Source organism: Manacus vitellinus, unplaced genomic scaffold (genome assembly GCF_001715985.3).
Source record: "Manacus vitellinus isolate BGI_N305 unplaced genomic scaffold, ASM171598v3 scaffold_46_pilon, whole genome shotgun sequence".
In the NCBI taxonomy this organism is placed as follows: domain Eukaryota; kingdom Metazoa; phylum Chordata; class Aves; order Passeriformes; family Pipridae; genus Manacus; species Manacus vitellinus.
This window is the reverse complement of record NW_021940578.1, coordinates 5,972,872-5,998,248: the sequence shown is the minus strand read 5'-3', so window position 1 is coordinate 5,998,248 and position 25,377 is coordinate 5,972,872. Positions and strand designations below refer to the sequence as shown.

Sequence of the window (25,377 nt, the reverse complement as noted above, 5' to 3'; positions counted from 1 at the left end):
CCTGTACATTTTTGGAGCTACTGCAGTTTCTTAGAAATAAATCAAAAAATGGGAAACGGGGCACACCCAGCAAATGTTTGGGGCTTTTCCACAGAATTTTAACAAATTGCAAAACCTCTTTGTGGTTTTGTCTCCCAAGTCTGAGGGGAGAGGCTGTCCCTGACCTCTGTCGGGATGGAGTTAATATTTTAAGAGCTCAGTGAGCTTTTAATAAAGAAAATACAATATTGTGCCAGCAGATGTAATTAAAGCCTCTATCCCTGCACATACCAGATTCTGTATGAGTGTGTGGATCAGGAGTAGGTTGTTGATGTGGGATGGCACACGCAAGCCCTGTGGGGAATATGTGTGAGGATTAGCAAAGGCAGGGCAGGCTGTGGTCAGGGCTCTCTTTGTTCCCCGCGGGAGTTTGTGGAGCGGGGCTTGGGAGCGAGATGGGCTCGGGGCTTTGTGAGAGGGGGAAGAGCAGATCCACCTTCCTCAGTCCGAGCCCGTTCCTTCCCTACCCCGGGGGAGGCGCCGGGCGGGGGCGGGACCGGGACGGCTCCGCATCGCGCAGGTTGAGAACCGCGTGTGGGTGAGAACCGAGCCGGGAGCGCAGCGAGCCGGGACCAGCCGAGCCGGGACCAGCTGAGCCGGGACCAGCCGGGCCGAGCCGAGCAGCATGGCCCAGCCGCGCTGCCGCTCCGTGCTCATTCACCGGCTGCAGCGCGCGCATCGGGCTGGGGCTGGTGCGGGGGCTCGCGGCCGCCACCCCTCCCCAGACTTCGTCCTGGCGACCTGCCGGGACCCCGAGAAGGCGGTCGCGCAGGTAACCGGGCCGGGGGCGCAGAGGGTCCCGGGGGCGGGTAACGGGGGCGGAGGCGAGGAGAAGGCACTTTGGGAAGCGCGGAACATCTCGAGCATCTCCGCGCCCGAGCGCCGGCAGCGAGTGCCCGGGGTGGAATTGGATGGAGCTGGGAATGGGAGGGAGAGAGGATGGGATGGAGCCGGGGGCTGAGCTCCTGCCCGGGGCAGAGGCCGGCGCGGATGGAGCCGGTGGCGGGGAGGTCTCCGAGGCTGGAGCAGGGGGATATCGCCGCTCGGGAGCGTTCCCGGGAGGAGCAGAGCGAGCGGGACACTCCGCAGCCCCCGAGCATCTCCAGCGCTCCTGCTGCCCCGCTCCTCTTGTCCCCGAGTTTCTCGCTGGATTTGCAGCGGGAGATAAGTCTGTCTGTCCGTTTTGCACGGAGCTGGAGCCCTGCAGGGGCAGCGCATCCCTCAGAAACATTCCCAGTGAGACCCGTCACAGCTTTCCTTGTCTCTCCACGCGGTGCGTCTGTGTCCCCAGAAGGGGCTGTGCCCCGTCTGCCTCCTCTCTTTCTCCGCTGCACTTGCAACAGCGAGGAAGCGCGAATGAATGATGAATTCGACACTCAGTGAACTCCACACTCCTCTCAGTGCCCCCCTCGGCCGGGCAGGGCCCAGCACTTTCTGCCGAAAACAGCAGCTTTTCTTACCTGCTGCTGGTGCGTCCACTTGCAGCCCTGTTCCCTTGCAGCCCACGTCCCTGCTGCTACAGGGTGCTGGGACTCCTTCCCCATCCCTCAGCTGCTATAAATGACTGTCAGACAAATTTGGGAGGCAAAATGATGAGGGTTATCAGTCACTTTGTGGCCTCTAGTGATGCATCTCATCTTGACTCTCCTCAGTAAGGTGAATTTAGGGCAGCACGGTCATATGCACAGGTGCTCCAGAGCTGCAGGAATCTGAGCTCTTGGCTCTGTGACTGTCTCAAACCCCTCTGTGATGCCACAGGCATTTGGTAGGAGAATTGATACCCAAAGCCCTGTTTCTGCATCTGCCCTGTTTCAAGGGAAAAGAGAATTCCCTGGCACAGGCAGAGGTGAACAGAACCTGCTCCTTCTGGTGGATTTGATTCCTTTCACACGTGCTGTGATCACACCATGCCAGCAATAAAACAAACACAGCCACTTTGCTTACTGCTTAGCTACATAAAACCTTAAAAATGTGGTGCTGAGGGTCTCCTTCAAGGATGTGGTGCAGGGTTGGTCAGGTAACACCTGCACCCTGACCACCAGGAGCTTCTGCTGCTCTACTTATGAAACTGCAGGGAAAAGTCTTAATTTCCTTTTTTTTTCTTGTAAAATAAAAAAATATCTCCAGCACAAAAGCACATTTAGGATATTTCTGAACAGAAGTGCTGCGAAACAGCCCTGCCAGTCTGAAATCAGGTGCACAGGCTGCCTGTCAGAGCCCTGTTGGCTCCCCCTCACCCCCTTCTGCACCACCTGAGCTCCTGAGCAGGAATCCACTGCCATTCTGTTCCCTTTTAACTCCTGTTCCCACACCTGGCACCTGTCCCAGCCTGTTTCCTTTGGTGGTTGCACAACCCCTGTGCAGCAGCAGCCCAGGAAAGCAGCGGAGACATCTGACCTGTGTCAGATAGAGATCTCCCCGCCGGCTTGTTTGTTCTGAAGCTGCTTGAGCCGCTGCTGAGGGAGGTTCTTTCTCTTTTTCACCGACTGGCCCTTGTGTTCAGCAGTGATTTCTCACTATAATGGTCTGGGATCAATTACATGGAGAAGCAAAATTGTTCCTTCAATAGGAAGAGCTTCCTAGGAAACATTACACGGACGTATCTCAACGCAGCTCGTCGGGTTTCTTGCGTTGTCAGTACCTAAAATTCCCGAGCAAAAAGGTTGGTAAAGCTGCACAAGGAGATTAAACAGCCTTCAGACAGTGCAGGGTGTCTGGGAAGAGTCTGGGTCACTCCTTGCCTGCGGTAAAACCTGGAAAGTCTGCTGGCAGTCTGTCCTGTAGGCAGGAAGCTGGCCCAGAGCCACATTCCAGGAACCCCAGCGGGGATTCTGCAGGACACATGGGGTGCATCCTAAGCTTTTTGGTTTTTAGGGGGGCAAGGTTTGTCCTTGGTGGATCAGGGTGGGTTTTTGTTCTTTGTGAGGACCTCTAGGCCATGTGCTGTGCTTTGGCAGGACATCAATAGAAGCCTCTGCAGCCAGCTGAAAGCAGATTTCTAACAGATGGGTTTGGAAACGCCACAAGGGAGAGAAATCTTTACTAAAGGTACTGTGGTGGTTTCACCAGCGTTATCTGCCCCATCTGCAGTGCCTGGAGTTGGCACAAAACCTGGTGACCTCCTGAGTGTTTGCACTGTGCTGCTGGTCCTTGGGGCTGGCACAGGGCGAGCAGGGACCTGCTGGAGCCTCCAGCACTGGGAGTCTTGTTCGTGGGAGCACAAATTCAACTGGTGGTCTCCAAGCTTGGATCCAGCCTGGCAGGGTTGCTGGAGTGTTGCTGTGGTAGGAAAGGCAAAGGTTCAGTGATTTTCTCTTGGTTTTTTTTGGTTTGGTTTTTTTTTCTTTCCCAGAGAGAAACCTTTGCTTCATTGACTTTTCCATCAAATCTTGAACACCCTGAGTTCAGGTTCCTGCTCTCCAGAGTCTGGCACAGCAGGCTTGGCTTAGGGCACATGAAATGGGCTTTGCCCAACTAAGACCTGCTTGTTGACCATTCAAACTGGGCTGCAAAGTTGAGTGAGTTCTTTCTCTGCACACCTGAGTGCCAGTGCTTGCTTTTTCTCTTGACAGCAATTGAAATCTAATTTTGTTTCCTCCCACTTTGCTTTGTGATAAGTGACCACATGAAAAATCCTTCTTAACATGAGTGCACTGTCCCCCACTTCCTCTCCTGCTTTGGAGGATGAACAGCAACTTTGGACAGTTCCTTTAAATTCTGCTCTGCTCTGGTTTGGCAGAGGAGCATTTTCCCATTGCAGAATGCAGAGAGGAGGGAAAGGATGGGAAAAGCTTAAATTAAGAGGCTTTTAAAAATTACCTTCCAGTTTTGAGAGGAAAAATGATTAAATACTCTTAGCTGCTGGCAAAGACAGTGTCCACCTCGGGCAAGAACGTTTCAGCAGTGATGACTGAACACTTTGCAGTCCTCCAAACACTGGACACAGAGAAGAGCCCTTCAAGACCTGACTTGAGGAAGATGCTTGGGGAAGGCTGACTTTGCTTTCCTCTGCTTACCAGGGAAAGCAGCACATCTCCCTGTAACTCCCTAACCTTGGGATAATGCTGAACAGCTGCAGGCTTTTGCATGTGAGTCTGTGCTGGCAGAAGTTGTAAAAACTCGAGTTCTTGTGCTGAGTAGCTCCTAGGTGGCCTCCCCAGAACATTTGCCTAACAAATGGGCTGCAGATCACAGGATAACAGGCAGCAGGCCCGCAGGCACATCCAGATAACCGCTGCCCCTCCTGGAAAAGTACCATCGGGAGACTCCTCCAGCCACACTTGGATTCCAATCTGCCTTCACTTGGGCTGCTCCAGCGCTGCGAGTGGAAGCAGCTACAAATCTCCTGCAAAATAATCCTGACGTCCTGTCTTTGCACTCCAGATGGACCAAAGCACGGCGCAGCCTGCACGGGCTCACGGACACAGCTGTAATTATCCCCACGCTCCTGCTTTTCTTTCTTACTCTTTCCTCCTCCATCCTGCTTTCCCCTAAAAGGGGAAAAACTCTGACCTAAAGTCTAGAGCCGCACTTAAAAACGGTGTAGCCCCTTCAGTCTCTGCTCTGAGGGGGGGGGGAAAGGAGGAGATGGCCACGGTGGAAATCTGTTCCCAGAGCTGGATGTGGGACCTCAGCACAGGAGCATCCCCCGTTCCTCCTGCTCTCCCCGCAGCCCGAGTGAGTTCCCAGGTGAACAAGGAACTGTTCAGCTCCTCACTGCTCAAGGGTCCCCTCCAGAGCTCTGGAAAGCTTCCAGGGCTTAATGTGCTGTTTCCCTTGCTCTGAAGCAGGAGATAGGGTTACCCGTGCCTGTTCCTCAGGCAGACACAGAGCTCTCCTGCTCCTCGAGGGCTCTGGCAGCTCAGAGGTTCTTTTTTTTTCCCTTTGTCCATGTTTTAGCCGTGTGGTTTGCAACTGGGAAGAGCAGCTGAGCAGTGATAGATGTGTTATATCAGGCAAAGGGGGCATTCCTGAATATATATCAGGCAAAGAGGGCATTCTTGAAGTCTTTCTAATTTATTGCAGTATTGTTGTTTTGTTTGGTTGGTTGGGTTTTTTTTCCTGGAAGTGTTTTACACTTCCTACAGCATTAAGGTCTGGCTTTTCTTGAGTCAGAGAGGACTGTGGGGCTGGGCAGTGCTGGTGGAAGCTGTTACACACTCGAAGCTGTACACTGGGATAGGATATAATCTGTCTCAGAGGAACACAGAGGATACACCTCTGGCTTTGTCCTGAGTGCAAGCAGGATGATGTGGAGGATACCCAGGCACCCTTATCCTGACAAAGCTGCCCACAGGCTGTGTTTGTGTGGCTTGATTGCTTCCAACTGGCCCAGCAGAGCCAAATCCTTTCCAAGGGCTGTAACTGGAGTGGATAATGCTTTTGTAAAGAAGGCAAAGTAAATCTTGCAAAATGACAAAGGCAACAAAACATTCCTGGTTGAAATCTAGCAATAAATACCCCGTGTGCTGAGGAATCTGTATCTGGAGCCTTGAGTGCCAGAGGATCTTGTTTAAATCAGAGTAGGCTGACTGTTAATAGTAATTAAAAATCAGCAAGCAGGAAACAACAGATGCTAATCAGAGTTTAATTTTCTTCTTGGACTCCCTAAGAGTTGATTCTCAGGGGTGACTATTCTGGTGCAGGGCAGTTCCAGAGCTACTATGTTAAACACAGAATTAGGGCTTTGTGTTGTGGGTTTTTTGTTGGGTTTTGTTTGTCTTGTTTGTTTTTAAGTTGGCTGTCACAGCACACTAACTGAAAATGCCTTAGCTGGGAGATGTTGGCTGGACCTGCTTGTCTCTGTCCTCCTTTCCTCATGTTCCTCTAGTCACAGAAGGGGAAAAAATAGGCTTTCCTGCAATTTTTAGTTTTCCTAACTGGATTTTTCAGCTTATATCAGCTTATAACATTCTTGAGGACCAAGGTCTAGGTTACCTGCTTCTGAGAAACTTTAACCACTGCAGTGGGAGTCACTTGTTAACTAAATAATTAACTAACTGGAAAAACCGTTGAATTTTAAACTTGATTTGCCTGCAGTGATTGTAATTTCATGCTGTTTATGTTCTGGAGAGTGCTTAATGCTACAGTGTTTGGAGTTCTTAGTTGAAAATATTGCTTACTCACCTCAGAAGCCTCTCGGTTGCTGTTGCTACACAAAACAGCTCTGACCTTTTAGCAGGACTTAGTAGCTTGTTTCTGTCAGAGAATAAAGCATATAAATAAATGAACTATAAATAAATGAACAAACCCTGAGAAGCCAGAGTACTTCTGGAGTTTATTATCAATTAAGTGATATTGTCAAACTGAAATCCAGTGACAGTCCAAAGCCACGTAATTATTGCAGGCCTTGACATGGCAGAACTATTTCATCCTGGACTGTCAATAAGCAAGACAGTGTGTTCTGGGCCTTTAATTTATTGAAAACTGCCTCACTAAGCCCTGTCCAAGGGAAGGAATGTCTTCTGGTTTTGTGCTTCTGACTTGTTCTCCTTGCCCCTCCTCTTAATAGCCTGAACTGCAGTTGCAGATTGGCCTCAGTGGGAGAACAAATTTCCCAAACAAGCCTGGAGAGAATCCTGCAGGATATGAGCTGAGATAAAAGTTGTAATGCATTATAGTTTGTCAGAGGACACCGAGTCCCTGAGTGTCTCCAAGTGGCAGAGAAGTATTCTTTCAAAACCAGCCCTTCTGACCCCCATTCCCAAAGGGCTCCTAAAGAAAGGGATTTGCTGGAGCTGGAATGTTTGGCCAGGTTGCTGTCTCCTGAACACGACTGGGAGTATGCAATCCATCTGTTATGTTTGGCCATGCTTCCCACTTGGCTGCATGGCACAGAAACCTAAGTATTCCAGCTGGGCCCATAAATCCAATTTGGACACACTTTGTCCAGCCGTAACACCACAAAGTCCTGATTTTCTCCAGGAACACCAATCTCTGCTCAGAGGCAGTCAAGAGATGACTGAATTATAGCAGGGAATGTTATTCTTGCATGGAACTGGTTTCATGTGTGCTTCACCTTCAGCTACAAGAGCAGATGCTAACGAGGCTGCTGGGGAAGCAGAATTTCCATGGGAAAACTGCTTTTCCTGCAAACAGTAATTCCAATTTGAGCGTTCCTGTTGCCCTGAAGTGATGTGTAGCACTAGCTGAGCTTCAGGAGAATGATGCTTTTCTTACAGAATTGGGGAATTTCTGGCTTTTTACTGGAATGCTGCCTGAGCCTTGGGGCTGCTGTGGAACTGCTGTTTGGTGCTTACCCTGCAAACACACCCTGGAGCTGAACACACTGAGAACTATCCCACTAAAAATCCAGCATGCTGGGATCTGACTAAGCAGGGAAAGAGTCCAGTTTCTTGGAGCAGTTGATCTGGCTCTCAGGAAAGCTGCTCAGCAGGTTGGAAAGCGAAGTAGTATCGATGCCTTCAGTCCAGTCATGAAAATATTTCAGTTCTGGAGGTGCAGATCTCAAAACGTTTTATGTAATAGCCATGGAGATCTTGCTCTCTCTCTCTCTCTCTTTCTCTCTCTCTCTCTATATATGTAGAAGATAACCAAAAGCATTTCTTCTTCCTAGGAACTCCAGCAGCTTAGTAAGCAGTACAGCAATGTCAAGCTCCTCCAACTGGGTGAGTAAAGGGCTTTATTTCTGTCCATAGAAATATGTTCAACTTCCTCAGGTGAGTGCACCTTAAGAACCTGCTCTCCTGGGTGGTCAGTAGCTGGACATGATCTCCAGCAGCTGAAAACCCCCTTAAGATAACACTGGGGAACCAAAACCTATCTAAAATCTTCTGTGTATTGTCACCTGTGCGCTGCCTAAATGTCCCCACTCAGCTTTAGCTTTGGTTTGGGCACGTGCTGTGTCGTGCCAGGCAGGCTCTGACCCACACTCTTCACTGTGCCTCCTCTGTGCAGATGTGGTCTGTGAAAACAGCATCAAGAAAGTGGTCAAGGAAGTGGAAGAAATCGTGGGGGAGAAAGGGCTGAACTGCCTCATCAACAACGCCGGCATCAACGTGCTCGCCTCCTTGGAAGAGGTCACGGCAGAGACGATGCTCACCATCTATGAAACCAACACTGTTGCCCAGCTGATGGTCACCAAGGTAAGAACTGGGAGGAATGTGCTTGATCTGGGGTACTAAAGAGGGTTTTCTCTTATAAACAAAGTGTTTTTCCCCTTGGAACTGCACGGGTACAGTTCTGATGTTGAACTGCGTGTCTGGAGAGCAGCAGTTTGTCAAGGATCTTTCTCTGCATTTAGATCTACCCGGGGTGAGATCCCTTCAGAGGACAGGTGGGGTTAGGAGGTGGGTGGAAGAGTCTGAAGGACTTTGCTACTTCCAGCTGGCTGCTGTAGGAAGGTTTCCTACGGCCACCAAGTCTGAGGAGTCATCACCATTTTGTGCTCTTCAAGAGCCTGGCTTGCCTTGAATGGGGAAATTACACAAACTAAATCAAACCAAAATCATGAAATTAAAGCAAACTCTTGTTTTCCCAGGCGTTCTTACCCCTCCTGAGGAAGGCAGCCCAGCTGAGCACAGGAATGGGCTGCCACAGAGCTGCTATTATCAACATGTCCTCTCTCGCTGCCTCCATGCAACTCGTCCAGGCAAATGAGATGTTCCTCAAGGTCTACCCCTACAGGATAGCCAAGGTTTGTGGGCTCCCCTGGGCTGTGCTCCCTGGCTGAGGGCAGGCTGGGAGCTAGAGACCACGCTGAGCTTAGGATGGTGATGGACACAGAAACTGTGCTTGTTCTTCACGTGGGTGGAAGTGGGACCTGTAAAACACCTGGAGAGAGCATGTGAACTTCTGAAGAACAGGCTCCCAAATCACTGCTGTGATTCAGAGGGATTTGGCATTCAGGGAAGAACTGATGCCATGAAATGTGTGTGCTGTCAGCTGAGTTCCTCTCCAGTGGAGGAGAGATAGCACAGAACTCAGCAAAAGGTGTGCTGACCTGTACGTGGTGATGCTGGTTAGTGAGAGGTGGGATTTTTAGTTTTCTCACCTCCAGAGACTGAGTTTGTACGTATAGTGAAGATCAGACACAGAGTTTCTCCTACACCACCTACTCATAAGCTGTTAAATGCTTGTTTTCCCTGTTCAGAAGTAAATGAAGGTTTGTGTAGTGATTATTGCAGAAAAACACAGTCCTTATGTCAACATTATTTTCCTCACAGCCCCTCAGGCGTTTCAAATGCTACCGTATCTTCCATCATAACTTAGTTTCATCTTTGGGCAGTCAACTTGTGGTTACAGAGCTTCCACAATGCTTCTATTAACAGGTGTCTCTGAGAATGAAGGCCCAGTAAGTCTGGATAAGTTACTGTGATCTTGTTACTGCCCCTTCCTTTGTCAGAATTGTGGAAGGGAGGTGCCAATTAGCTTGGTTTGAGGTCTTGCCTGAGGTTTATAAACCAGCCCCCTAATAGATGGTTTCCTCTCTCGCAGACTGCACTGAACATGATCACCAGGTGTCTTGCTGCAGACTTGAAATCGGATGGGATTCTCTGTATTTCTTTGCATCCAGGCTGGCTCCAGACAGACATGGGGGGAAACATGGTAAGTGACATCTCTGAAAACATGAAAATAGGGCTCCCTTGTTATCCCAAGAGCCCCTGGCACAGTGTTCACCTCCATGTGCTGCAGAGGCACACCGTAAAGCAGGAAAATACATCCCTCTTGATTCTAGTAACTCCTTAAGTGCATTTGATTCTCTTCCGTAGGAAATTCCCAGTAATGAACCCAAGCTTGATTCTTTCCAGGCTCCCATGCAGGTGCAAGAGGCTATCCCAGGTATTCTCTCTGTTCTGGACCGTCTTGGTGAAAAAGAGAATGGTTCCTTCCTGGACTGGCAAGGGGAAACTCTACCATGGTAGAAGTGCACAGGTTACTACAGAAACAGCATGTCAGCCACGCTCTAACCTCTCATGTCTGTGTCTCTGGGGTTTTCTCACACACTAGTTGAAGTAGCCAGTCTGATATCCAGCCTCTCTAGGTGTCTTTGAAAAATGAAGTGGCTGACTCTCTCACTCGGTATTGCTACTGCTCTATTCTAATGCTTCCTGCAAACACTACTGTGCTCTTGGTGGTGGTGGGTATCTCCTGGAACCACCTGAAATGGATTAAAACTTGCGAGTTAAATCCAGGGGCTGGTTCCTCTTCACTTCCAAAACCAAAGTGGGCCTCTTGCTCTCTGCAGAGTTAAATGACCTGACCTCAGAGCAAGGCCAGTGTAGGCTGTCAGATCCCAGGACGCTCAGTCTGCTGGAGACACGTCTCCAGAAAAGAAGTCCTTTGGTTTCCTTCGGTCTTAACTGAGCCAAGGCTGAAAGTGCCCAGCTCTAAACCACGTGAATTTGGTACTTCTGTAAATTCCTTGGCAAACTGTCCCCAGGTTGACAGCATACACCAGGCATTGCTTTGTTCCCAGAGGGTGACTAACATCCTGATACGGGGGTGGGAATGTTGTTTTGTACATAAACTTCTGAAGTGTCTTCAATAAAGTCTTGTTTAAAAAACCAGTCTGTTTACTGAACTACTTCCTTAATTAATTTCTCTTCATTGGTTTCTCTTCCCTGACCAAAGAACTGCACTTCTACCTTGCAAGAAGGAACTCCAGCCATTGCTGTTCCCTTTCAGGCTAGATGAGTTTGACATGGTGGGGTGTAAAACTGAGACAGACCCTTGTTCTGGTCTGAAACACTAAAAGCAGCCGGTGAATAAATCCCTTGTGTGCTGCTGAGGGAGCTATAAAAGCAAAGCGTTCTTTGAAGTCTGGGATTGGCTTCACCATCCCTCCCTCATGCCAGCTGATGAGGCACTTTCATGCTGTGCCAACATGGTGGGTTCCTGCACCAAAGTAAGAAAAGACAAACAACAGCCAGGTAAGAGGGAGAGACAGGTGTGGCTGTGCCTGGACAGCAGCCACCGAGACCTGCCCACGGATGCAGACGAGGGTGTGTAAGGGAGAGGTGTCTGCCCGCCTTCCATGATCCCCATGGCAACAGGGATAGACTGTCTCACTGGAACGGAATCACAGGATCATTGAGGTTGGAAAAGACCTCCAAGAACATCAGGTCCAACCTTTGACTGATCTCCACCTCATCAATTAAACCAGAGCACTGAGTGCCACATCCAGTCGTTCCTTGAACACCTCCGGGGATGGGGACTCCACCATCTCCTTGGGCAGCCTCTTCCAATGTTTAACAACCCTTTCTGTGAAGAAACTCCTCCTGATGTCCAAAATTCCTCCTGATGTGGCTTGTTGTGCCACGCTTCCGTGCTCAGACCTGTTTCAGCTGTGACTCAGCAGGTGAACACAACACAGACATTGAGTTTCCAAGTGTGACCGAGGTGTCTGTGCAAACCCCGTGGGTGAGGGACATGCTGGGTTTGAACTGGTTGAATGATTTATTTTGGATCAAAGCTGGGGAAGGGTCTGGAGCACCAGGAGAAGCTGAGGGAGCTGGGGGGGGCTCAGCTTGAGATGCTCCCACAAGGTCACTGAGACCAGGACTGAGACCAGGACTGCGAGGGGTCGTGGGGGACCGTGAAGGACTGTGAGGGACCATGAGGGACCACGAGGGACCATGAAGGACCCTGAGGGACCATGAGGGACCACGAGGGACCACGAAGGACCCTGACGGACCATGAGGGACCATCAGGGATCATGAAGGGCCAAGACCAGGACCGTGAGGAGCCATGAAGGACCATGACGGACTGTGAGAGACCATGAGGGGCCAAGACCAGGACCATGAGGGCCCGTGAAGGACCGTAAGGGGCCGTGAGGGGCCATGAAGGACCGTGAGGGACCGTAAGGGGCCGTGAGGGGCCATGAAGGACCGTGAAGGACCATGAGGGACCGTAAAGGTCCGTGAGGGGCCGTGAAGGACCATGACAGGCCCGTGAGGGACCGTAACCATGAAGAATCGTGATTATGAAGGGCAGAGACTGGGACCGTGAGGGGCTGTGGTGGACCACGAAGGACCCCGAAGGGCCGTGAGGGACCGCCCATAAAAGGCCGTTTCGGACCGTGCGGTGCCGTCCCGCGGCCGCCCCCAGAGGGGCGCCGCCGGTGCCTCCGGAAGCCGGCGCGGCTGGCGGTGTGTGATGGCGCGACGGCGGGGGACGGCGGCGGGCCGGGGGAGGGAGGGGAGGGAGGGAGGCCGGGTGGGTTTCCGTTGCGGGTTCCGTGCGGGGCCGTTGCCGGGGCTCGGGCGGCGGCGGGCGGCTGGGGGCTGCGGGGAGGGGGCAGCCCGTCGGTTCCGGCCCATCCTTAGGGCCGAGCGGCTGCTCCGCCCGGCCTGAAGGGGGAACAGCGCTGTGCCGGGGAGACTCGGCTGCCGTGTTTTTAAAGCTAAAGCAGCCCAAGCTTTATTAATTAATCACCTCCGCGGCTCAGCTACCCCCTGTGCTTGGCCCCCACAGCACAGCCCGGCAGGCTGATGTGGTAAAACGAGGAGGGTGTTTAGGGTGTCTCAGCCCGTCTTTTTGGGGGGGTCGGGGTTAAATAGAGAAGGGTTTTTTTGTAAAATGCATGTTTGCCTCCGTAAATAAATGTTCTTATTTTAACAGTCATTGCTGGCTCTGCCGGTCAACAAAGTGAAACAAAATGTTAATATCACAGCTGAGTTCCCAGTTACTGAAGGCTTCGAGAATTGCAGGTAAAACTGGTGCTGTGGGACCTTATTTGTTTATTTATTTGGGTTTTTTTCCTGGGGTAATTTGTCTCTCAGAAATTTCTTTTCCGCGAAGCAATGACCAGGAGTGAGGAGGCTGTTGTTGAGTCAGTGGTTGCTGAGTGCTGTTACCTCTCAGATCTATTATGTCAGGATTGAGTAGCTCTGACTTTACCTCTTCTAAGCCGAAGAGGAGATTCCTTAGCAAAGCACAGGTTTGACACAGCAAACAGTTCCTTGCCGTTCCAAATTGCACTTCATGGAATCAGGGAAGGGTTTGGGTTGGAAGGGACCTTAAAGATCAACCAGTTCCAACCCTCTGCCATGGGCAGGGACACCTTCCACTAGACCAGGTCTGCTCAGCAAAGGAGAACCTCCACCCTGCTCTACCTGGGTGACTTGGGCAGTTCACACAGTAAAGTACAGTGTATTTTTAGCAGATGGCATTATAGCAGTGTAATTAAAATTTAAAAAGACTTCCTTGCTTTTGTGATGACAGTACAGGTTTTGTAAGGCTTTTCCTCTGTCACAGTGTTCTGGCCAGAGCTGCCTGGTGGTTTGAGAGCTGGGCAGAGCTTTTCTCATGAAAATTCCGCCTTCTAAACGAAATTCTTTTCTCCTAAAGGCCACCTTTTGCCCAGGTCTGTGTCTTCCTTCCTTTGCTGCCGCTCCACGTCCGCCCACTACAGCACCCAGCCCCCCAACACGAGCGGGGCCCAGCCCCAGCAGTGGCACACCCTGGACCCTGAGCTGGAGGAGATCCTGATTCCCAGGAAACTCTCCATCAGCCCCTTGGAGAGCTGGCTGTCAGTGAGATATTCCCTTCCCCAAGCAGAGGGGGCTCAGGAGGAGGTGGGCCATGAGCCCCCCCAGGGGTCCGAGTGCCCCCCGCCTGCCGTGGGGGAAGGAGGGGGAGCCCCCGGGGGGACAGTGCAGTGCAAGAACGTCCTCAAGATCCGCAGGAGGAAGATGAACCGCCACAAGTACAAGAAGCTGCTCAAGAGGAGGAAGTTCATCCGCAGGAGGATAAAGGAGGGGCGCAAGAAGAGGCGTCAGGTGAGCTCAGGGAAGGGGGAATTCCCCGGTGCCGCTCCTCGAAACGGCCCCTGTTTGGGTGTGGGGGGATGTTTTTAAGTGGGATTGTTTTAAAGCAGCAGCTTGGAGAGCCTTAAATTCAGTGTTTAGCCCCGAGCTGTGCCAGGGAAGGTTCAGGTTGGACATCAGGAGGAATTTCTTCCTGGAAAGGGTGGTCAGGCACTGGAAGGGGCTGCCCAGGGAGGTGGTGGAGTCCCCACCCATGGAGGTGTCCATGGAACAGCTGGATGTGGCACTCAGTGCTCTGGGCTGGGGGACAAGCTGGGGGTGGGGCACAGGGTGGACTTGATGATCTTGAAGACCTTTTCTAACCTTAATGATTCTGGGATGGTGAGATAGGTAATAGGTGAAATTTTTCTTCCATGGCAGTAAATTACGAAAACATGTGGCTGATGGAAGAAGAATTTTGGTGTTTGTGTGAAAGATGTGTCTGTGTTGTATCAGGGAGATTGGTTTAATCTTAATTTCTCTCCTGTCTTGCCAACATCCTCAGGTGCTTCCTGTTGTTTTATCCTATAGAGAAGCCTTTTTCTTCCATTAATAGGAGGGCTAGGGGAAGACATGGGCCTCTGTTCAAGCTGTGGATGTTCTCATTCAGCACTGCCTTTCAGTAGGGTTTGCTGTGATAGTTTCGTTCATTCTCTGCTAATTCTCACCTTGCCTGGATGCAAATTGGGGTTAATTGTAATTCCATGTCTTCAGATTTGTAGGAGGCAGTGTTGAACACCTAATGATGAGAAAATCCTCTTAATTTTCTTCCCATTTCATTGTCCCTCTTCTCACTTCTTCTTGCACGAGGCTTTTAAAATAATGCTACCACGATCCTCGTGCATTTTATTGTTTAATATTGTACTTTCTGCAGCAAGGTTAAATATTTTGTCACTTAAAACAAGCTGCTTTTGTTTCCTTTGTGTGTGTTACACTCAGATTGTCCTTGGGACATGTGGGCTGTGAATGAATATTCAGGTGTTGCTTCTGGGCTGTGTTACCTTTTTTTTCTTTTTTTTTTTTTCTGTTTTAGATAAAATTCGAGAAGGATTTGGAGCGCATCTGGAAAAGGGCTGGTTTGAAAGGCCCTCCTGCAGGCTGGCAAACACCCAAGATATTCCTGAGGAGTTCAAAGCGATAAAACCCCACCTGTCATGAGTTTTGACCTGTAATTGTAATTAAAAAAAAAAATATTGCAGTACCTGGATGACATTTACCCTTTCTCTGAACGTGATGAAATGAGCAGGAAGGAGTTTTCCAAGCACAGACCTGAGGGGAATCTGCTTTTCCTCCCCAGAGGAGTGGTGTGAGCTCTTTGTGTGGTGGTTTGGTGCTGCTCTGTGCTCTGTGTCTGAGCAAAGGTGTCCTGGGGCTGCAGCTGAATTTCTGGAATTCCTGTTTGATTAATTAGAGCATAAGAACAATCAGCTGTGGGAGATGGGATCAGTGGAAGGATCCTTCTTGATTGTATATATGACACAAGCATTTGGAAAAGGTCAAAACTGCATTCTCTCATAGCCTTATTTCAGAAAGGCTGGTGTTTTCTAAGAATTCTGGGGAGATAGGGGTTGGATCAGAATTCCATAGGATGTGTCTGTATCTGCAAAAGCTTTATCTGAAGCCTTGGTGTGCATGTGCCTTAGGCATTGCATGGACAACCTTAAAGGCACATTTGTGCTCTATTTTGTGCTAATAAAAAACTGTTATTTTTGTTTTCTTTGATTGACCCCTGTCACACAGAACATCCAGGTCTTGGTATCAATAAAAGCTCAGAGCTAATTATTCGTTAACTACAAAAACTTTTGTGCCTGAGACAACCCTGGTAATAATCACCTGGTTTTGCATGGTTGAAGAGAGTCATGAAAGCTGTGAAAAAATACAGGTATCTAAAATAAACCCTGACAGAGGGCTTTATATCTGGGCTCTGGTTCGGGTTCTGCTTTTGGTTTTTGTGTTTGAGGCAGTCCTGGGTGGTTCAGTGTGATTCAGCTTTTCCCTGTCTGCATTCCTGGGGTGAACTGACCTCTGAGAGAGGAGGGAAGAAAAATCAGCTCCTTTGGGCTGGTCACTGTGCAGTGCCCGGGGAAGCTGCCCTGAAAATGCATTCCCCTTTATTCTGCTTTAATGTTCCTGAGCACAGGATGCAATTTGAAACTCCCTCACTTTGCTGAACAGGATCAGACAGATGAAAGCTGCACTGAAGTTTTCTGCAGAGGGAGCACGAGTCCAGGAGATCCTGTTCACAGAGCTTTGCTGTGAGCTGCTCTTCCTCTCCAAAATATCTGCACACCAAGCAAATGTGTATGTGCATGTGTAGCTGTGATAACAAAAAAAACCAACAAAACAGGAAAGGTTTGACTGTTATAATTCCCCAAATATTTAAGACTTGGAAGATTTCTCTTTCTTCTCCTTATTTTGCTGTCCCGAGAGGAAATGGCTGGAAGCAGGAGGTTGATGAGACAAATCTACACTCTTTATTCCAGAGATTGGAGATAACCAGTGGGATGGTGATTTTGTGTCAGTCATTAGTCTGGAAAGGTCCTCAAAATTGGTATAGAAACCCAGTTTTTCTCTCGTGCTTATACCCTTAATTCTTGGGTTGCGTGCACTTCAAATCAGACAGTGAGCTCGGCTGAGAACACTGGAGTTTAATAGTTTTTCTCACAGTGATCAGGATTGTGCTGAAGTGATTTGGCTCTAAAAGAGGAAGTCAGCTGACTTGGAAGGGCCGAAAGTTCTGAATTTTGTTTCTTTTAGCCAAAAACCATCCCATTGCAGGCTCAGAGAGTGTTCTGCCTTTTGGAAAAGTGGGAGCCCAGCGCCGTGGTGGCAGTGGCTGCTGGCTGGATGTGGCAGGAACACCCATTTCTTTCTAATGCTGGCAAATAATGCTTCCTGGCAAATGAAATTTTGGTTGTCTCCTTGGCCTGGATTGCTGTGTTTCCTAGTAGGGTAAGAATTAAATGCATTTTTAGGAGTCTTCTCTAGAAAACGTGGTGTTCAGTTACATCAGTGTGGTTCTTGAAGTGTTTTAGAGGCTTCTGGACATAAAATAACAGTTCTTTCAGCCACACAAATGGATGCAGAATAACTTACAGCTGAGGATCAGGCCTGGCTGTATATGGGAAAGGAAGCAATGCAAAAGAACTGCTTCCTTGCAGCTTTTTCCCCAACTATTGTGTTAACACAATCCAAGGTAGGCTTGCTTGGCACAGGGGTGGAAAAGCCTGGATCAGCTGCCAGTGCTTTGCAGAGTTAGGTGGTTGTTTAGTGCTCGCAGAGCTGAGGTGTTTGCAATGACAAGGGATTTTTAGAAATGATGCAGAAGGAGGGGATTTATAATACTGATGGGAAGTAGAAAATTGACTTCAATTACCTTTTTATAAAGGGAGCACCCTTTTTATTGCAGGGCAGATCAAGAAGACAGGAAAGTTGGTCACTTGGCAACAAGGATTGAAGCCCAAATGGGTGGAAAATAGAAACATTTGAAGTGTGTATAAATTGCATCATCTTAGCAATTAATTTACCTCTTCATGCCCAAGTTAACCATAACCCCTTGTGGTCTGGAGGTCTGTGGAAAAGATTTTAGCCTTTGCTTTAATTCACAGGAACAACCTCCTTGGTAATATCTCCTGTAGTTTTGGGTCACTTCAAATGAATTCTGTTCAACTCTGGAGTTTGGCATGGAAAAAGGGGAAGTCCAGCAGGTCTTGGTTAAAAGCAACTGGTGCCTGTTTAAAGCACAAACGGATGTTCCTTTTGTTTGGGACTCTTGTGCTTGCCCTGCAAAGCAGTGTTGGATTTCTGTTTGGGTTTATTGTTTGTTTGGGTTTATTGTTTGTTGTTGTCAGGGGTTTTTTTCTTTGTTTGTTTTTGTATGGGGTCAGGGTTTTTTTTTCTTTGTTTGTTTTTGTACTGTGTGTGTAGGGTGTTTGATTGATTTTTGTTTGATTGTTTGGTTTTGGTTTGGATTTTTTTGTTTTAATATCAGAGGGAGAAGAGGATTTCTCTGCACAGCAAAACTCTGGCACTGGAAGCCCAAGTTCTTTCCATGTCTATACTGTGGGAACTGCTCTTTCTTCCATTAGCAAACTCAAGACCAGTCTTAAAAAGAAGTGAGTAGCCCATGTCAAGGAAAGCTTATGAGCATCTGGTGTACAAAACACCTTTTAGGGGATTAACAGGACCTGACTATCATTGCCTAATAATTCCTGAGCAGGAACAGTGGCTACCTTTACTCTGGTGAGCTCATGCTTGTGTTAAATGGGACACTTTCATAGGAAAAACTGTCAAAATATTGGTGTGTGCTTGTTGGCTTTAATAGCTCTGGGTCCTTCTCAAATTCTGAAGGCAGCTCTGCTTCAGTGGGTCTGATCCCTGCTCCAGGGGTTCCAAATTTAAACAAACCAGGCTTGTTTCCACTGGCTGATCTCACAGACAGCACCTGTGGATAACTTAAAATGACATCTTTTCTTTTCACCAGTCGTGTTCTGCTGTTGGCATTTCTGTCCTGACTGGGAAAACATCCTGGTTTGGGTTCATTTGGGCTGAGCCTGATGGGTTCCTCTTCCAAAAATAACAGCACTCAGTCCTTCACCTGGAGCACTGCATTTGGGGGTTGGAAAAGTGGGGTTTGTTTTTCCTACTGATTTCTAAATAAATAAATAAAATATCAATAGCTGGAGCTCCTGCAGACATCTGAGCTGGCTTTGAGCAAACAACAGTGTGCTGGCTTTCTTGTGGAAGGATCCATTCTTGCCTGACTTTCCCTATAAAACACAGGGACAAAACTGCAACAAGGAGTTCTGTGAGCCAGGGAATTTAAGGAAACCATGTGATACGTCACTTTTGCGTCAGTTCCCTGATTTAGGGAATTTTTTTAGTCTTGCTCCCTGCCTGGGCACTAAGAGCTATAAATCTGAGACTTGTCCCCTTGAATGCAGCTGAAATTTTCTGTTGTGGTTCAAAATAATGGGAAGAAGGAGGAGGTTGGATGGGCAGTGGGGCCACATAACTGTAGGTGCCTTGCTTCCTTAGGAAATGGAAACAGGGCTAAATGGAAGTGGCTAAAATTTAGTTGGAAGTAGAAGAATCATGTGAAATACTGGTTCTGAAGTGAGATTTTTCACTTGTTCAGTAATCAAGGCTTGGTGCTGCTCAGGCAGAGGGACTGTCATTGCCTTTGGTGTGTCCAGGTCTGGAAAAAAACCACTCCTGGAAGCCTCTCAGCAGCTGGAGCACCTCAGAGTCCCTCTTCCACTTGCAAAGTGACTGGTGTTGAGGCAAAGACGTGGAGTCCTGAGCAAAGAAATGCCACAGCAGGTAAAAAAACCAACAGCTTGGGATTTGAGAGGTTTGGTTTAAGGGAATCAGCAGTTCAGGGTGAGAAGCTTCTGGCTGAGCTTTATCACGAGCCAGTGAGGAACTGGTTAAAGTTGAAGGATAAGAAGAAAGAGGTAGAAGAGGCTGCAAAGAGTTTTAGTCAGCAAAGGAGTGTGTGTGAGCAGCAGCAGTGACTCACCAGCCCCACTGCCCGGCTGCTCCTGAGTCAGAGCCCATGAGCCCTCCCTGGCCAGGGGTTTTCCCTGCTGTCAGCACGGAGGGAGCCAGTCCCTGGAGGGGCAGCCAGCTGGACCCTGCCCAGCAGCAGCATCAGCAGGTACATCCCGAGGGCAAAACGTGTGCCTGCTCCCCTGGGCTGAGCCTCTTGGGCTCCCCTGACCACTCACCCCCTCGGGGTTCCAGCTGGGCAGCATCTGTCCTGCTGCTTTCCCAGGTCTGAGTGGGCATCCCCTGAGGGTTCCCTGTCCCTCTGGTGTGGGAGGGTGTTGCTGTTGGCATCCTGTAGGCTCGTGTGGGCCATGGAAGGCAGATAAACAGTGTCCTGCTTTCTGATAACATCATCCCTTGGGGAAAGCCCAGGCAGGAAAGGCTTCCTCCCAGGAGTAATTTATGCAAAAACCTGCTGCTGTAGAAAAAAAAAGTGAGAGGAAAATAACAATATCTGGGCACAATACCTTCTCCTGGAGTGTTTGTTTAATTATAGAGCTGAGGAGCAGAAACAAAAATACCCACATGTGGTTTTCAGTGCAGGAACAGCTCCCTCTGGAGCAGGGCTGCCAGGATAAAGTCACCTGAACATTTCCACTTTGTCCTGATGGAGGGACATGCATTTCTATATGTGGTGTCATCAGGCTGCTCTCCTGTGGAGTGGGAATTTGATTTCTAAGGGAGGCAAAGCCAGCAGCACCCTGGGGTGTTTGGTTTTTTTTAGCTAGTGATGGTTGCCAGAGTTCTCCTGCACTGATCCTGAGCAAATACACTGTTCACACAGACTACCCTCAAAAACTGGCCAGGCTCCATATTTGTGTGTCTAAATTAGGATTAGATTGCATTATGGAGGGCAAGCTCCTTTCACCCGAAGTATTTTTACTTTAAATGAAACGGCCTGCAAACCTGAGGTAAGTCAGAGAACTCAGGGAGCACCCTTTGAGCACCCTTCTCAGAGCCAACCTATTAATTTTTCCACTCTTTCCCAGTCATTTCTGATCTCAAAATAAGCTGGTGTGCCCGGAATGCCACTGCTTAATTATTTTGGGCGGGTGCAACAGATGGGCTGCAATTTGTGTGAGGGATGGAGGTTCCCTTCCCAAGCTCCTCGTGCCAGAGCACTGTTCCCATGTGCACTGAGACCAAAAGATGTGGTTTGGGGCACGGTGCTGGTGGTCAGGAAGGGGACACAAAATGCAGCTCTCTGAGTGTGTCTGCTCCTGAGCACTCCCAGAGCTTTGCTGTCCCTCACAGAAATAAGCAGCTCTGGGTGCTTGTGGCTTTTCCCAGGTTAGACAAACCTGACCTAGTGCTGCCTAGGAGTGAGAGGTTGTGCTGTGCTCCTGGCCAGCCTGCTCGAGGGGCATGGGTTTGGAATGCTGGTCAGTGGTGCAGGAGTTCTGGGCACTGGTTTTCAGTGGCCCTTGATCCAGTTACTTCTCCCTTCTCTTCCTCAGGACCTGCCTGCCTTCTGCAGGGTTATCAACCTCCACATCTTGAGATGTGGGATGAAAGAGTGTGCAAAATGCAGGCCCCCTTCCCTGCAGCTGCTGGAATGTGGGACCCAGCTCTGCCTTTTCCCTGGAATTTAGAAAGTGGGCGAGTCCCAGCCAGGTGGAATGTCACAGCTCGGAGCTGCTGCTTTCTCTCACAATTCCTGAGACAAACACACTGGCTGAGCAGAGTTCAGAGTGGTGATTTGATCCCTCAGTCATTTCCTCCTGAGTTTCAGCTCTCTCTGCCATCTGCCAAGTTGGACCAAGTTGGATCTGTCTCCTAGAGCGTGGATTTGGAGGAGCCAAGATGCTCCAGAACCACATGGGAGTGACTCAGTCCCCTGTCATGGCTTGGACACCCTTTTGTCTCAGGCACTTGGCATTCTAAAGTTAATTTTGGGGGGATCATTGTATAGATCTGGAAGGTTTGGGGGCACTCGGTTGCAAGTGACCCTGAAAAAAAAAAATCCCTTTTTCCCAGCAAAACTCAGTTTCTGGCTGCTGCTGTGAACCTTAGGGGAAGATTAACAGATGCAGAGCCACTCCTGAAGTTCTGATTGATGGGAACTCCAATTCAGATCTTATTCATATTTCTCAATTCATATCAATTCATATTTTTCCATCCCCTCAGGAACTTCATGGTTCATGTGGTGATTTCGAGCTCATACCTGCTTTTTTCTTTTTTTAATCCTCTTGTGTTGATAACACTGCTGGCTCTCAGAATAGACTGGGAGACAAGCACTTAATAATTTAAGTGAAATAAAAGTTAGAAAAGATAATGTCACTGTGGTGTGCTGAAAAGAAGCAGCAGGTAGAAATTACTCCTGTTTGCCCCGGGGAATTGGAATATTGGGAAGATCTGAGGCAACAGGGATGCAAGAGGCCATTGTGAAGTTAAAATCCAGGGTTCTGTCTGAGGTACCACAGCCTGGCCTGCAGCTGTTTTGGACTCTGCTCCCAGTCCTGCCACTGCTCTGCTCTGTGGATTTGGGTGAGTCATTTCCTTTTGTGTTCCATGTCTCCCTCCTGCTCCTGTCTGTTTAGACTACAGACTTTTCCTCCCAGAAGCTGCCTGTGCTGTGTGGGACAGACACAAGTGTGCTACCACCAAGGGAGAGCCTTCACACCTGAGTGAGGGAACCAGGAAAAACACTTCCTTTAGTTTTAGGTTGTCTAGTTTTTAAAGCCATTTAAACCAAAACAATCGAGAGGAGCTACTTAATTTTTTTTTTTTTCAACTGAAAATTATTTTTATAGAGAACCGACTTTTCCAGATTTACCTTTTTAAACACTTTGGTTCATGCCAAAAAAATATTAAGAGAAAACTATAATTTACACCTGCTTTGTGGGTGTCAGTGAGGTGCTTCTTTGTGTCTCTGTTTCCACCCCTGATTTGCTTTGCTGCTTGTTGTTTTCCCATTTCTCCTTGGTCAGTGTTTTTTTTGGGTAGCTTCTGTCTGGAAAAAAAAAAAAAAGAAAAGAAAAGTAATCTGTGTTGGTTTCCTGAGCAATTTCTCTGTTTTTGTAACTGGTTCCTATTAATGGTTTCGAGATGAATCCCAGGAATCTGGAGCTGAGCTTCTTCCCAGCCAAAGGGGGTGTTTAAATATTGTGCCATCCAAGGATGCTGGACTGCAGGAACCACAGAGCTTTGGAGGTGCTGATGGCAGAGGGTGCAGACAGGGCTGTGACCTGGTGTGAGGACAGCAGTGCTGGAAGAACACACAAACACGTTAATCCCTTCAGCCAGAGCAGTTTGCAGAGCTGGGATGCTGCAGTTTAACCCCTCATTTTGTGCATGGCCAGGTCTCTCCTGGGCAATCTGCACAGCTCAGCAGGTTAAGCAGATCAAAAACGTCTCAGCATTCCAGCTCACTGCATACCTTGCATACCTGGACAGTCCCATTAATTAATTTATGCTCCAATGCCTTGGGCACGTAGGGAAATAGAGCTTTCCAGGTGGAGATTCAAGAGAGGAAGAAGTTGAGGAAAGGACAGCCCCCAAAACCATGGAGTGTTCCTGGGAAACTTCATTTTGCTTCAAAATGGAGCCTCGAGCTGAGCCAGGGGAGGTTTGGGCTGGACAGCAGGAGGAATTTCTTCCTGGAAAGGGTGGTCAGGCCTTGGAAGGGGCTGCCCAGGGAGGTTTGGAGTCCCCACCCCTGGAGGTGTCCAAGGAAGGACTGGACGTGGCCCTCAGTGCTCTGGGATGGGGGATATCGGGCACAGGTTGGATTCCATGATCCTGGAAGTGTTTTCCAAGCTCAGTGATTCCGTGACTGTGTGATTCAGGAGTGCTTGGGCACAGCACAGCTCGGCCCCTCGCAGTGGCTGCCACTGTGGGGAGCTTTTGTGGCCTTCACCTTCCTCTGGTTGTGCTGGGGGTGTTATTAATTATTACCACTATATCATTTCATACACCCCCAGAACAAAGGGTGTCAGAGACCTGCCCTCCTCACACACCAGACCTGTGTTTGCCTCCGCAGCTGCACCTCAGGCTGGTGGTTACAGTGGACTCCAGTGATGTCAAACAAAGCAGAAAAACATCTGGCCAGGCCTTCAACCTGTCATTCTGGACCTGCTCTTCAGAGAAGGCAAATCAGGGGCTTTGGTGTTCATGGCTGGGGAACAGCAGTGGTAATGCTGGGGCTGAGAGGTGCAAGGCTTGTTACATCGCTGCAGTAATGACAGGCTCTGCTCCACAGCCCTGTTATTGTGGTTGGGTTTCAGTTTTGTCCTTTTGGTTCACAGCTCTTGCCCTAAGTTGCATTATTTCGGGCTTGCTCATGGGGTTCGTTGCAGCTGAAAGATTTATTTTGATGAGAAAAGCTTTGCAACCGAGTGAAAACTCCCTGTGGTAATTCCCATGGTCCTGGGTTACAGCTCTCTCCTCCATCAGCAGGCAGCTCTGAGGGCCCCCCTACCCACTCCAGACCTTTCTTAGGATGGGGGAGTGAATGTGGGTGGGTATTTATCCCTCTAGGTGTTACTGGTTGATCACAGTGAAGATAAATGAAGATAACTAGAAGATAAATGGTGTCAGTGAACATTGACCCTGACCTGCAGAGCCCCTGCCTTTCTCCCTTTTGCTGTTCCCATGGAAAGCTCTATTTCTGCCTGGTTTTGGGGTTGAGGGATCCTTGATGCCTTTGCCACTGTACCTGTCAATCAGCTGTACTCTTGTACTCTTTATTCCCAAGCTACTTCACAGTTCTAGGAATTATCCTTGCTCTTCCCATGGGTAGGTATTTTCTCCTTTCCTTTCATCATGGCAGAGCACTGTGGGTCCTGTATTTACAGAAGATCTGAAGAAGTTGTTGATAATAAGCCTGGAGTGGTGACAAATCCTGTCCATAAGGCCTTGTACTGTGATTTGTGTCAACAGATCATTAATCCTGGCATTCCTTTTTAATACATGTATTTGTAGCTGTGAAGGTGGGGGGGAAGTGACTACTTCCACTCCTGCTTTCCCGGGGTTAGTGGCCCTCAAAATTGCAATAAAGGCTGGAGGGTCCCTCTTGGCACCACACCTTCTTCCTGATCTGACACTTGCTCGGTTTTTCTGACTGGTGCTCTTCAGCTCAGATTTATTGGGAGATCTTTCAGGGCAGCCTGAAACCCAAAATGTTAAAAATGGAAGAGGTGGGGAGGAGGAAACTTCCTGGCAGACCTGAATCTTGTGAGCCCTGTGCTGCCTTTTGGCTTGTCCACCCGAGACCCCCCGTTTCATATGTGAAATAGATGGGAAATACCTATTTTCTCGTGCCCTAATATTTCATCTCTGAAATCAGGGCGACTCTGGGAGCCTTTCTGCTCCTGCTGGGCTGGTCTGTGGGTGAGGGTGGCAGGTGCAGAGCCTGCAAAACCACAGCAGAGCTGCTGGGAGGTGCCTTTCCCTCGCCTGGATGAGGTTGTTTGCTTTGGTCAGGCTTTGTGGTGAGGGCAGGCAGCTGTCTGGGAGGCAGTGGGCGGCCAAGGGATGGTGCTTGTTGTGAGAATCGATACCCAAACTCCTCTGGGAGTGAGGGAGGAGGAGGGTTGGGGAGCACTGCTCAGCCTCTGTGGAGAATCTGCTTAAAAATTCAGCTCCTGACCAGGCAAAATGTTGACACAGCTGCTCTTCCAGGACTTCTTTGGAGCAGCAAAGCTCTAGGAAGCAGGAACTGTGCAGAATTAGAGCGAGGAAAAGGGAGAGATCAGCAAAACAGGCTCCTGTGTCCCCTTGCTCCTCTCTTTGTGGACCCCAGAGAAGCTGTTGCTCTTCCCTTCCAGCGGGCGATTTTCTTTAGGAGACTTCAGCGGGTTCAGCCTGGACTTGGCTCCTCTCAGTCAGGAAATATCCAGTTCATGACAGCAGCAACCACAGCAATCTGCATCCCTCCCAGCAGCCCTGCAAGGACCAGGCAGTAACCTCTGCAGTGCCAAAGCCAGGAGAGGGAAAGGTGGAGAAGCAACGTGGAACTGCAGCCTGGAAGGTTCTGACTGAGGCTGAGAGAAACCGAGGGAGGAGAGGGCTTGCTGGG

The 25,377-nt window shown here is 49.2% G+C and overlaps 2 protein-coding genes across 2 annotated transcripts; both read left to right on the top strand.

Moving 5' to 3' along the window:
• The first annotated feature begins 552 nt into the window (after positions 1–552).
• Positions 553–10,536, top strand: LOC103759270 (C-factor-like). Its single transcript, XM_029962414.1, has 7 exons — positions 553–577; positions 631–811; positions 7,616–7,667; positions 7,957–8,144; positions 8,540–8,695; positions 9,496–9,606; positions 9,810–10,536. Exons 2-7 carry the CDS (start codon positions 665–667, stop codon positions 9,921–9,923), a joined length of 768 nt encoding a protein of 255 aa, XP_029818274.1. The 5' UTR covers positions 553–577; positions 631–664; the 3' UTR covers positions 9,924–10,536.
• Positions 10,537–11,221: 685 nt separating this feature from the next.
• AURKAIP1 (aurora kinase A interacting protein 1) lies at positions 11,222–15,601 on the top strand. The gene is made up of 4 exons (XM_018079527.1): positions 11,222–11,355; positions 12,622–12,710; positions 13,351–13,781; positions 14,842–15,601. The coding sequence occupies exons 2-4, from the start codon at positions 12,659–12,661 to the stop codon at positions 14,947–14,949; spliced, it is 591 nt and encodes a 196-aa protein (XP_017935016.1). The 5' UTR covers positions 11,222–11,355; positions 12,622–12,658; the 3' UTR covers positions 14,950–15,601.
• The last annotated feature ends 9,776 nt before the right edge of the window (positions 15,602–25,377 follow it).

Bases quoted from the DNA above. Each gene is read 5' to 3' on its own strand.
- AURKAIP1 (XM_018079527.1), top strand. From the start codon at position 12,659: ATGTTAATATCACAGCTGAGTTCCCAGTTACTGAAGGCTTCGAGAATT. The intron at 12,711-13,350 runs GTAAAACTGGTG...TTTCTCCTAAAG, and splicing joins GAAGGCTTCGAGAATTGCAG to GCCACCTTTTGCCCAGGTCT. The intron at 13,782-14,841 runs GTGAGCTCAGGG...TTTCTGTTTTAG, and splicing joins GGCGCAAGAAGAGGCGTCAG to ATAAAATTCGAGAAGGATTT.
- LOC103759270 (XM_029962414.1), top strand. From the start codon at position 665: ATGGCCCAGCCGCGCTGCCGCTCCGTGCTCATTCACCGGCTGCAGCGC. The intron at 7,668-7,956 runs GTGAGTAAAGGG...TCCTCTGTGCAG, and splicing joins TGTCAAGCTCCTCCAACTGG to ATGTGGTCTGTGAAAACAGC. The intron at 8,145-8,539 runs GTAAGAACTGGG...TTGTTTTCCCAG, and splicing joins CCCAGCTGATGGTCACCAAG to GCGTTCTTACCCCTCCTGAG.